At 49.7% G+C, this 13261-nt stretch overlaps 1 protein-coding gene and 1 pseudogene across 2 annotated transcripts in view; one reads left to right on the top strand and one right to left on the bottom strand.

Moving 5' to 3' along the window:
• LOC110516364 (glycine receptor subunit beta) overlaps nt 1-8445 on the top strand; it is a 54073-nt gene extending 45628 nt beyond the window's left edge. Inside the window, exon 12 of one of the 2 annotated variants that reach the window (XR_016484015.1) lies at nt 4673-5473. Coding sequence is in view for 1 of the 2 variants with exons in the window: in XM_090188499.1 (XP_090044625.1) it covers nt 4673-4969 (297 nt within the window). In the remaining variant the exon portion in view is untranslated. Of the gene's footprint in view, nt 1-4672 lie in introns of both variants that reach the window. The other variant, XM_090188499.1, reaches the window with a different exon arrangement.
• Nucleotides 5115-8243, bottom strand: LOC149980679 (uncharacterized; annotated as a pseudogene).
• Nucleotides 8446-13261: the final 4816 nt, after the last annotated feature.

Below are 13261 nucleotides of genomic sequence, written 5' to 3'. Positions count from 1 at the left end.
GATCAATCAACCAATCACGACCGATGTGATGCAGCCTGGATTCCAACCAGGTACTGCACTGAAATGCAGTCTCTTAGACCACTGCACCATTCGGGTCTTTACAAAGATCTTCACTGGTTGCTCTTTCCTTTTGGCAGCAGGTCACAACTCTTTCTGCTGTGATGTCACACTGTGGTATTTCACCCAGTAGATATGGGGGTTTAATAAATTACATTTGTTTTCTAATTCTTTGTGTATCTGTGTAATCTCAGTGAAATACAGTGCCTTCAGAAAGTATTCAGACCTTGACTTTTTCCACATTTTGTTTTTCTAAAATTGATTAAATAACAGAAAATACACTTGAGATGTTTCTACAACTTGATTGGAGTCCACCTGTGGTCAATTCAATCGATTGGACATGTCGTTTCATTAAATTGAAGACTTATTTAGTTTATCAAATCAATTCTCTGTAATTATTATTACGTGATTAACTAATCAGGTAGATGTAATTAACTAGGAAGTCGGGGCACCAAGGAGAATCTTCACATTACAAAGTTATAATTTTCCTAATATAACTCTTCAGATATTTTAATATCTGATCAATTAGTCTTCTAATTAATGAATTATTCTTTACCTCACATTAGTCTCATTCCAAACATCATAAATTGTTGGTTATCTGCACAAATCCAGTCTTCACTATGAGTCATCCATACATCAATTGTCTTAATAATTTATTAACTAACTAAATAATAACAGAAATGCACAAACAAACAAGTAGATATGGATACAAGGAAATGATAGGGGAATGTGCCCTAGTGGGCTAAACCGGCATGGCGGCTTGTTAGACAAAGGGACAGAGAAGGGCGCGAAAGATATGTTGATACAGAATAGTTGTTTCGGCGGTTGTCGATCTTCGCATTCACAGGTACATAATTTCTTGCTGCAGGCTAGTAATTAGTATCGAAGAGTAGCTCTTATTCTGTCAGATCGATAGTCTCAGATTTTAACCACTTGGTATGGTTAAGAATTCAGCAATCTACTCAAACCTTAGCCCTCTCGGTTATCGAAGTAAGCTGGTCTGAAACCTTAGCCCTCTCGGTTATCGAGGTAAGCTGGTCTGAAACCTTAGCCCTCTCGGTTATCGAGGTAAGCTGGTCTGAAACCTTAGCCCCCTCGGTTATCGAGGTAAGCTGGTCTGAAACCTTAGCCCTCTCGGTTATCGAGGTAAGCTGGTCTGAAACCTTAGCCCTCTCGGTTATCGAGGTAAGCTGGTCTGAAACCTTAGCCCTCTCGGTTATCGAGGTAAGCTGGTCTGAAACCTTAGCCCTCTCGGTTATTGAGGTAAGCTGGTCTGAAGGGAATTGCTCCTGGTGGGGGTTATATTCGTAACAGCAGAAAGGGGCTGTCCCGGGCCAATGACTTAGTTAACTTTAAAGGGAATTGGGTTCCCTTTCATTAAACAGTTTAAAATCACATGAGGTTCCCTAGTGGGATAAACCGGTATCGCGGTATTCAAATATTTTTTGCCAGATCCAGATGTTTCTTTTGATGGCATAGAAAGCCCTTCTTGCCTTGTCTCTCAGATCGTTCACAGGTCTGTGGAAATGACTTGTGACGCTGATGTTTAGGTCGAGGTATGTATAGTTTTGTGCTCGTGGGCAACAGAACTTAGATGGAATTTGTATTTTTTTTTGTTAACCTTTATTTAACTACACAAGTCAGTTAAGAACAAATTCTTATTTACAATGACCAAAAGGCCTCCTGCGTGGATGGGGGCTAGGTTTAAAAAATATATATATAACAAAAATAGGACAAAACACACATCCCGACAAGGGAGACACCACAACACTACATAAAGAGAGACATAAGACAACAACATAGTAGCATCACAACATGGCAGCAGCACAACATGGTAGCAGCACAAAACATGGTACAAACATTATTGGGCACAGACAGCAGCACAAAGGGCAAGAAGGTAGAAACAACAATACATCACACTTGTGGTCCTGGCAACTGGAACACCATTCTTTTTGTCTTACTGATGTTTAGGCCGAGGTATGTATAGTTTTTTGTGTGCCCTAGGGCAACGGTGTCTAGATGGAATTTGTATTCGTGGTCCTGGTGACTGGACCTTTTTTGGAAAACCATTGTTTGTGTCTTACTGAGATTTACTGTCCGAGCCCAGGTCTGACAGGGACCAGGTCTGTCAGAATCTGTGCAGAAGATCTATGTGCTGCTGTAGGCGCTCCTTGGTTGTTGACAGAAGCACCAGATCATCAGCAAACACTAGACATTTGACTTCAGATTCATTCTAATAGGGTGAGGCCGGGTGCTGCAGACTGTTCTAGTGCTGTAATGACACCTGCCTCTGATTGAGAACCATACTAGCCCGAAACATAGAAATACCCAAATCATAGAAAAACAAACAGACTGCCCACCCCAACTCACGCCCTGACCATACTAAATAATGACAAAACAAAGGAAATAAAGGTCAGAATGTGACAGTACACCCCCCCCCCCTCAAAGATGCGGACTCCGGCCGCAAAACCTTAATCTATAGAGGAGGGTCTGGGTGGGCGTCTGTCCTCGGTGGCGGCTCTGGCGCAGGACGCGGACCCCACTTCACCATCGTCTTAGTCCGCCTTATTGTCCGCCTCCGTGGCTTTCTAACCATGGCCACCCTTCTCAATGACCCCACTGGACAGAGGGGCAGCTCGGGACAGAGGGGCGGGAGCTCTGGAAAGAGGGGCGGGAGCTCTGGACAGAGGGGCAGCTCGGGATAGAGGGGCGGAAGCTCTGGCGCCTCTGGGCTGAGGGGCTCTGGCGCCTCTGGGCTGAGGGGCTCTGGAGCCAGAGCCTCCGGACAGGCGGGACCACCTGCAGGGAGGAGACAGAGAGACAGCCTGGTGCGTGGGGCTGCCACAGGAACCACCAGGCTGGGGAGACCTTCAGGAGGCTTGGTGTTAGGAGGAGGCACCTGAAGGACCGGGCTGTGGAGGAGCACTGGAGCTCTGGTGCGCAGCCTTGGCACCACTTCCCCAGGCTACTCTAGCCCGGACCCTCCAGAGTGCAGGCACAGGTTGAACCGGGCTGTGGGTAAGCACGGGAGATCTAGTGCTTACTATGCGCATCTCTCCCTTATGCTCCACTCCCACATTTGCCCGGCACGAGCGGAGCGCAGGCAGAGGACGCACTGCACCCTCCCAGCGCCCCGGAGACACAGCACGCAGAGCCGGCGCAGGATACCCTGGACCAAAACTGCGTACCAGCGACCAGACCCGCTGAGCAGGCACCATACGTCCTGGCTCGATGCCCGCACTCGCATGACACTCTCGGGGGGCTGCCCTATAGCGCACCGGGCTATGGACACGTACTGACGACACTGTGCGCTTAACTGCATAACACGGTGCCTGACCAGTAACGCGCTGCTTATAATAAGCACGAGGAGTGAGCTCAGGTCTGCTACCTGGCTTAGCTCCACACCTCGTGTGCCCCCCCAAAAATGTTTTGGGGGCTGCCTCTCGTACCTGTCGCACTGCCGTGCTGCCTCCTCATATCACCGCCGCTCAGCTTTCGCTGCCTCCAGCTCTGCTTTGGGGCGGCGATATTCCCCAGCCTGTGCCCAGGGTCCCTCTCCGTTCAGTATCTCCTCCCATGTCCAGGAGTCCTGTGATTCTGGCCGCTGTTGTTGCTGCTGCTGCTGCTGTCGTCGCTGTCTTTTACCACGCCGCTTGGTCCTTGGTTGGTGTGTTTCTGTAAGGGATTTCCTCCTCTTCTTCCGAAGAGGAGAGGCGAAAAGGATCAGAGGACCAATATGCGGCGTGGTAAGTGTCCATGGTTCTTTTAATATGAAAATGGACACATGAACAACTGAATACAAAAAACAATAACCGTGGAATGAACGAAACCCAAAACAGTCCTATCTGGTGCAAACACAGAGACAGGAACAAACACCCACCAACACACAATGAAACCCAGGCTACCTAAGTATGATTCTCAATCAGAGACAACTAATGACACCTGCCTCTGATTGAGAACCATACTAGGCCGAAACATAGAAATACCCAAATCATAGAAAAACAAACATAGACTGCCCACCCCAACTCACGCCCTGACCATACTAAATAATGACAAAACAAAGGAAATAAAGGTCAGAACGTGACAAGCGCCCTCGCCAATTCTTTGATATATATGTTGAAGAGGGTGGGGCTTAAACTGCATCCCTGCATCACCCCACGCTCTGTGGGAAGAAATGTGTGTTTCTTGCCAATTTTAACCACACACTTGTTTATGTACATGAGTTTTATAATGTCGTGTGTTTTTACCCCAACACCACTTTCCATCAATTTGTATAGCAGACCCTGATGCCAAATTGAGTTTAAATATTTTTGTAAATCAACAAAGCATGAAAAGACTGCCTTTGTTTTGGTTTGTTTGTTAGTCATTTAGGGTGTGCAGGGTGAATACGTGGTCTGTCGTTTACAGTAATTTGGTGAAAAGCCTATTTGATATTTGCTCAGAACATTGTTTTCACGGAGGAAACGTACAATACAATTTAAAGGATGTTCCCAACATTGCTCTCTCTATAACTCTCTCTCTATCACTCTCTCTCTCCTGATCATTTACTTCCTACACATCTCTCTTTTACTGCTGTCCTAACATTACTAACTGGTGTGTCTGTCTGTGTCTGTAGGTGGTGGAGACCCGCTGTAAGAAGGTGTGTACATCTAAGTCAGACCTCCGCTCTAATGACTTCAGCATCGTGGGATCTCTCCCCAGAGACTTTGAGCTTTCTAACTTTGACTGCTATGGCAAGCCCATTGAAGTTACCGGGGCAACCGGCAAATCACAGGCCAAGAACAACAAGAAAGCCCCGCCCCCTAAACCTGTCATCCCCGCTGCAGCCAAACGCATCGACCTGTACGCACGTGCTCTGTTCCCCTTCAGTTTCCTCTTCTTCAACGTCATATACTGGTCTGTCTACTTGTAGGGAGGGAAGGTGTGTGTGTGTTAATATCAGAGAATGTCAGTGGGTATTCCCATTTTTTATATTAACATAATTTACTACTTTATCTTGACCTGTAATCCTTGACCTCTAACCCCTGACCCCTTGCCCATGAACCCCAATCCTACATTTAAGAGTCTGGTTTCCTCGACTCGGATAAGGCCCAGTCCTGGTCTTAGATTAGAACTCATCCTATACGGCTTGGCTTTCTCAATGTAGTAACCGGCCAGAGACAGACAGACAGACAGACAGACAGGCAGACACGCAGACAGGCAGACACACAGACAGACAGGCAAACAGGCAAACAGGCAGACAGGCAGACAGACAGACAGACAGACAGACAGGCAGACACACAGACACACAGACAGACAGACAGGCAGACAGACATGCAGACAGGCAGACACACAGACAGACAGGCAAACAGGCAAACAGGCAAACAGGCAGACAGGCAGACAGACAGACAGGCAGACAGACAGGCAGACACACAGACAGACAGACAGGCAGACACGCAGACAGGCAGACACACAGACAGGCAGACAAGCAGACAGGCAGACACGCAGACAGGTAGACACGCAGACAGGCAGACAGGTAGAAACACAGACAGGCGGACACGCAGACAGGCAGACACGCAGACAGGCAGACACGCAGACAGGCAAACACCCAGACAGGTAGACACGCAGACAGGTAGACACGCAGACAGGCAGACACGCAGGCAGGCAGACAGGTAGACACGCAGACACGCAGGCAGGCAGACAGGCAGACAGCCGGACACGCAGACAGGCAGACACGCAGACAGGTAGGCAGGCAGACAGGCAGACAGGCAGACACGCAGGCAGGCAGACAGTTGGACACGCGGACAGGTAGACACGCAGACAGGCAGACACGCAGGCAGGTAGACACGCAGACAGGTAGACACGCATACTGACGGACACGCAAACAGACAGGCAGACATGCAGACAGGTAGACAGGCAGACAGGTAGACAGCCGGACACGCGGACAGGTAGTCAGGCAGACAGGCGGACAGGTAGACAGGCAGACACGTAGACAGATAGACAGGCAGACAGCTGGACACGCAGACAGGTAGACAGTTAGACAGTTAGACAGGTAGACAGGCAGACACGCAGACAGGTAGACACGCAGACAGGCAGACACGTAGACACGCAGACAGGCAGACACGCAGACAGGCAGACACGCAGACAGGCAGACGGGCAGACAGATAGACACGCAGACAGGCAGACAAGCAGACAGGCAGACAGACAGACACGCAGACAGGCAGACACGCAGACAGGTAGACACGCAGACAGGTAGACACGCAGACAGGCAGACACGTAGACACGCAGACAGGCAGACACGCAGACAGGCAGACACGCAGACAGGCAGACACGCAGACAGGCAGACACGCAGACAGGTAGACAGGCAGACAGGCAGACAGGCACACACGCAGACAGGCAGACAGGTAGACACGCAGACAGGCAGACACGCAGACAGGCAGACACGCAGACAGGCAGACACGCAGACAGGTAGACACGCAGACAGGCAGACAGGTAGAAACACAGACAGGCGGACACGCAGACAGGCAGACACGCAGACAGGCAGACACGCAGACAGGCAAACACCCAGACAGGTAGACACGCAGACAGGTAGACACGCAGACAGGCAGACACGCAGGCAGGCAGACAGGTAGACACGCAGGCAGGCAGACAGGCAGACAGCCGGACACGCAGACAGGCAGACACGCAGACAGGTAGGCAGGCAGACAGGCAGACAGGCAGACACGCAGGCAGGCAGACAGCTGGACACGCGGACAGGTAGACACGCAGACAGGCAGACACGCAGGCAGGTAGACACGCAGACAGGTAGACACGCATACTGACGGACACGCAAACAGACAGGCAGACATGCAGACAGGTAGACAGGCAGACAGGTAGACAGCCGGACACGCGGACAGGTAGTCAGGCAGACAGGCGGACAGGTAGACAGGCAGACACGTAGACAGATAGACAGGCAGACAGCTGGACACGCAGACAGGTAGACAGTTAGACAGTTAGACAGGTAGACAGGCAGACACGCAGACAGGTAGACACGCAGACAGGCAGACACGTAGACACGCAGACAGGCAGACACGCAGACAGGCAGACACGCAGACAGGCAGACGGGCAGACAGATAGACACGCAGACAGGCAGACAAGCAGACAGGCAGACAGACAGACACGCAGACAGGCAGACACGCAGACAGGTAGACACGCAGACAGGCAGACACGTAGACACGCAGACAGGCAGACACGCAGACAGGCAGACACGCAGACAGGCAGACACGCAGACAGGTAGACAGGCAGACAGGCAGACAGGCACACACGCAGACAGGCAGACAGGTAGACACGCAGACAGGCAGACACGCAGACAGGCAGACACGCAGACAGGCAGACACGCAGACAGGTAGACACGCAGACAGGCAGACAGGTAGAAACACAGACAGGCGGACACGCAGACAGGCAGACACGCAGACAGGCAGACACGCAGGCAGGCAGACAGGTAGACACGCAGGCAGGCAGACAGGCAGACAGCCGGACACGCAGACAGGCAGACACGCAGACAGGTAGGCAGGCAGACAGGCAGACAGGCAGACACGCAGGCAGGCAGACAGCTGGACACGCGGACAGGTAGACACCTAGACAGGCAGACACGCAGGCAGGTAGACACGCAGACAGGTAGACACGCATACTGACGGACACGCAAACAGACAGGCAGACATGCAGACAGGTAGACAGGCAGACAGGTAGACAGCCGGACACGCGGACAGGTAGTCAGGCAGACAGGCGGACAGGTAGACAGGCAGACACGTAGACAGATAGACAGGCAGACAGCTGGACACGCAGACAGGTAGACAGTTAGACAGGTAGACAGGCAGACACGCAGACAGGTAGACAGGCAGACAGGCAGACACACAGACAGGTAGACAGGCAGACAGACCGACAGAAAGGCAGACACGCGGACAGGTAGACAGGCAGACAGGCAGACACGCAGACAGGTAGACAGGCAGACAGCCGGACACGCGGACAGGTAGAAAGGTGGGCACGGAGACTGACGGACACGCAGACACACAGACAGGCCTCCAGAGTGGCACTGTGGTCTAAGGCACTGCACCGCAGTGCTAGCTGTGTCACTAGAGATTCTGGGTTCCAGTCCAGGCTCTGTTGCAGCTGGCCGGCAGGGATGTCCTTGTTCCATAGCGCACTAGCGACTCCTGGGTGCAGTGCATGGTCGCCAGGTGTACATTGTTTCCTCCAACACATTGGTGTGGCTGGCTTCCGGGTTAAGTGGGCATTGTGTCAAGAAGCAGTGCGGCTTGGTTGGGTTGTGTTTCGGAGGACGCACGGCTCTCGACCTTCGCCTCTCCCGAGTCCGTATGGGAGTTGCAGCGATGAGACAAGACTGTAACTACCAATTGGATACCACAAAAAGGGGGTAAAAAATATACATGTTAAAAGGCAGGCAGGCAGATAGATGGACAGGCAGGCGGGCAGGCAGGTAGATGGGCAGGCAGGTAGACATTCATCATATATGGCTTCCTCCATGTATTAACTGCATGTTTCTATAGCAGACCACAGACAGACAGGCAGGCAGACAGACAGGCAGACAGATAGGCAGATAGATGGATGGACAGATGGAGAGGAAGATATGCAGACAGGCAGATAAACGAACAGACAGACAGACGGACAGACGGACGGGCAGGCAGGCAGATAGATGGACAGACAGATAGACAGGCAGACAGGCAGATATGCAGACAGACAGGCAAAAATTCAGGCAGACAGACAGAGACAGACAGACAGATTCTTCTTGGACCTCGCTCATCAACAAACTGTTTTCTGGGATACTGAATTTGGTGCGCTTGGCACATAGTTTTGCCCATTCTAACATTCAGTTGAACAGTAACTGAATGCCTCGATGCCTGCTTTATATAGCAAGACACAGCCACACAACTCACTGTCTGTAACCCAGTTTTGTGAAATGGGCGGCGGACCTAATAAACTGGCCGGAGAGTGTATATCATCGATACATGAATATAACAGTATATATAGCATGTTAACATGGGGATATATACAGTATCATCTATAAATTAATATAACAGTATACAGTATATGGGTCGAGTGTTAGTTTCTTGAGGAGAGGAGCGACTCGGGCCATCTTGAAGTCAGTGGTCAGGGATTAGTTGATGAGGGAAGTGAGGAAGGGGAGGTCACCAGAGATGGTGTGGAGAAGGGAGGAGGGGATGGGGATGAGTTGATGAGGGAAGTGAGGAAGGGGAGGTCACCAGAGATGGAGTGGAGAAGGGAGGAGGGGATGGGGATGAGTTGATGAGTGAAGTGAGGAAGGGGAGGTCACCAGAGATGGTGTGGAGAAGGGAGGAGGGGATGGGGATGAGTTGATGAGGGAAGTGAGGAAGGGGAGGTCACCAGAGATGGAGTGGAGAAGGGAGGAGGGGATGGGGATTAGTTGATGAGGGAAGTGAGGAAGGGGAGGTCACCAGAGATGGAGTGGAGAAGGGAGGAGGGGATGGGGATGAGTTGATGAGGGAAGTGAGGAAGGGGAGGTCTCCAGAGATGGTGTGGAGAAGGGAGGAGGGGATGGGGATGAGTTGATGAGGGAAGTGAGGAAGGGGAGGTCTCCAGAGATGGTGTGGAGAAGGGAGGAGGGGATGGGGATGAGTTGATGAGGGAAGTGAGGAAGGGGAGGTCACCAGAGATGGTGGAGAAGGGAGGAGGGGATGGGGATGAGTTGATGAGGGAAGTGAGGAAGGGGAGGTCTCCAGAGATGGTGTGGAGAAGGGAGGAAGAGTTGAGCGGGCAGGATGTCGGGCGGACGGACATCACTAGTCGCAGGATTTTATCTGGAGCGAGAGGGGAGAATGAGACCAAGGCGTAAGGTAGTTCTGTGTGAGTGGGATCAGTGGACTCAATAGGCTGAGTGAATGAGGAGTGGCTGGCGTCAACCTATTCCCTCTAGTGGGCACTATTACAACACTATAGTCAATTACTTTGGGCCAAAGTCTCCCAAAGCTGTCTAATACATCTGGTCTAAAGTAGTGCACTATGAAGGGAACAGGGTTCCATAGGACTCTGGTCCAAAGTAGTGCACTATGAAGGGAGTAGGGTTCCATAGGACTCTGGTCTAAAGTAGTGCACTATGAAGGGAGTAGGGTTCCATAGGACTCTGGTCTAAAGTAGTGCACTATGAAGGGAGTAGGGTTCCATAGGACTCTGGTCTAAAATAGTGCACTATGAAGGGAGTAGGGTTCCACAGGACTCTGGTCTAAAGTAGTGCACTATGAAGGGAGTAGGATTCCATAGGACTCTGGTTTAAAGTAGTGCACTATGAAGGGAGTAGGGTTCCATAGGACTCTGGTCTAAAATAGTGCACTATGAAGGGAGTAGGATTCCATAGGACTCTGGTCTAAAGTAGTGCACTATGAAGGGAGTAGGGTTCCATAGGACTCTGATCTAAAATAGTGCACTATGAAGGGAGTAGGGTTCCATAAGACTCTGGTCTAAAGTAGTGCACTATGAAGGGAGTAGGGTTCCATAGGACTCTGGTCTATAGTAGTGCAATATGAAGGGAACAGGGCTCTAGTCTATAGTAGTGCACTATGAAGGGAACAGTGCTCTGGTCTAAAGTAGTGCACTATGAAGGGAACAGTGCTCTGGTCTAAAGTAGTGCACTATGAAGGGAACAGTGCTCTGGTCTAAAGTAGTGCACTATGAAGGGAACAGGGCTCTGGTCTATAGTAGTGCACTATGAAGGGAACAGGGCTCTGGTCTATAGTAGTGCACTATGAAGGGAACAGGACTCTGGTCTATAGTAGTGCACTATGAAGGGAACAGGGCTCTGGTCTAAAGTAGTGCACTATGAAGGGAACAAGGCTCTGGTCTATACTAGTGCACTATGAAGGGAACAGGGCTCTGGTCTATAGTAGTGCACTATGAAGGGAACAGGGCTCTGGTCTACAGCAGTGCACTATTAAGGGAACAGGGCTCTGGTCTATAGTAGTGCACTATGACAGGGAACAGGGCTCTGGTCTAAAGTAATGCACTATGAAGGGAACAGGGCTCTGGTCTACAGAAGTGCACTATGAAGGGAACAGGGCTCTGGTCTATAGTAGTGCAATATGAAGGGAACAAGGCTCTGGTCTATAGTAGTGCACTATGAAGGGAACAGGGCTCTGGTCTATAGTAGTGCACTATGACAGGGAACAGGGCTCTGGTCTAAAGTAGTGCACTATGAAGGGAACAGGGCACTGGTCTACAGAAGTGCACTATGAAGGGAACAGGGCTCTGGTCTATAGTAGTGCAATATGAAGGGAACAAGGCTCTGGTCTATAGTAGTGCACTATGAAGGGAACAGGGCTCTGGTCTATAGTAGTGCACTATGAAGGGAATAGGGCTCTGTAGAGGAGTTTGGTGCCATTTTAGATTGGCCCTGTGTGTATGCAACATGATATATCTAATGATGTTAGATTATCTATATTAGTGTAAGGTATTTTATCTATATTAATGTAAATGATACTGTATGATGTAAATGTCTCTGAAAATAAACTGCCTGATCCTAAAAGAACCAATAAAAACCCAGATGACAAAGCTCTCTGTCTCTCTAGAGCTCTATGTAGAATACCAGACCCAACCATAAACCTCTAGACCAGGAGGAGACAATCCTGTAGAGTACCAGTCCTAACCATAACCCTGTAGAGTACCAGACCTAACCATAACCCTGTAGAGAACCAGACCTAACCATAACCCTGTAGAGAACCAGATCTAACCATAACCCTGTAGAATACCAGACCTAACCATAACCCTAACCATAACCCTGTAGAGTACCAGACCTAACCATAACCCTGTAGAGTACCAGACCTAACCATAACCCTGTAGAGTACCAGACCTAACCATAACCCTGTAGAGTACCAGGCCTAACCATAACCCTGTAGAGAACCAGACCTAACCATAACCCTGTAGAATACCAGACCTAACCATAACCCTGTAGAATACCAGACCTAACCATAGCCCTGTAGAGTACCAGTTCTAACCATAACCCTGTAGAGTACCAGACCTAACCATAACCCTGTAGAGTACCAGTCCTAACCATAACCCTGTAGAGTACCAGACCTAACCATAACCCTAACCATAACCCTGTAGAGTACCAGATCTAACCATAACCCTGTAGAGTACCAGATCTAACCATAACCCTGTAGAGTACCAGACCTAACCATAACCCTGTAGAGTACCAGACCTAACCATAACCCTGTAGAATACCAGACCTAACCATAGCCCTAACCATAACCCTGTAGAGTACCAGACCTAACCATAACCCTGTAGAGTACCAGACCTAACCATAACCCTGTAGAGTACCAGATCTAACCATAACCCTGTAGAGTACCAGACCTAACCATAACCCTGTAGAGTACCAGACCTAACCATAACCCTGTAGAATACCAGACCTAACCATAGCCCTAACCATAACCCTGTAGAGTACCAGACCTAACCATAACCCTGTAGAGTACCAATTCTAACCATAACCCTGTAGAGTACCAGACCTAACCATAACCCTGTAGAGTACCAGGCCTAACCATAACCCTGTAGAGAACCAGACCTAACCATAACCCTGTAGAGTACCAAACCTAACCATAACCCTGTAGAGTACCAGACCTAACCATAACCCTGTAGAGTACCAGACCTAACCATAACCCTGTAGAGTACCAGACCTAACCATAACCCTGTAGAATACCAGACCTAACCATAGCCCTAACCATAACCCTGTAGAGTACCAGACCTAACCATAACCCTGTAGAGAACCAGACCTAACCATAACCCTGTAGAGTACCAGACCTAACCATAACCCTGTAGAGTACCAGACCTAACCATAACCCTGTAGAATACCAGACCTAACCATAGCCCTAACCATAACCCTGTAGAGTACCAGACCTAACCATAACCCTGTAGAGTACCAGTTCTAACCATAACCCTGTAGAGTACCAGACCTAACCATAACCCTGTAGAGTACCAGGCCTAACCATAACCCTGTAGAGAACCAGACCTAACCATAACCCTGTAGAGTACCAGACCTAAAACCATCTAGAATAATCACCCTAACTTAAATCAGCAAGCTTTCTATTGAAGCTCCATGTCAGCCTGTGGCCTTCGTCAGAGCATTGGCTCTACTAAACTAAAACCATCTAGAATAATCACCCTAACTTAAATCAGCAAGCTTTTCATCATCCTAAATAATAAT

The sequence above is a fragment of the Oncorhynchus mykiss genome, chromosome 10 (assembly GCF_057628025.1).
Source record: "Oncorhynchus mykiss isolate SJ-2025 chromosome 10, ASM5762802v1, whole genome shotgun sequence".
In the NCBI taxonomy this organism is placed as follows: Eukaryota; Metazoa; Chordata; class Actinopteri; order Salmoniformes; family Salmonidae; genus Oncorhynchus; species Oncorhynchus mykiss.
Note: the sequence above shows the minus strand (reverse complement) of the source record. Positions and strands in the feature narration are given on the sequence as shown.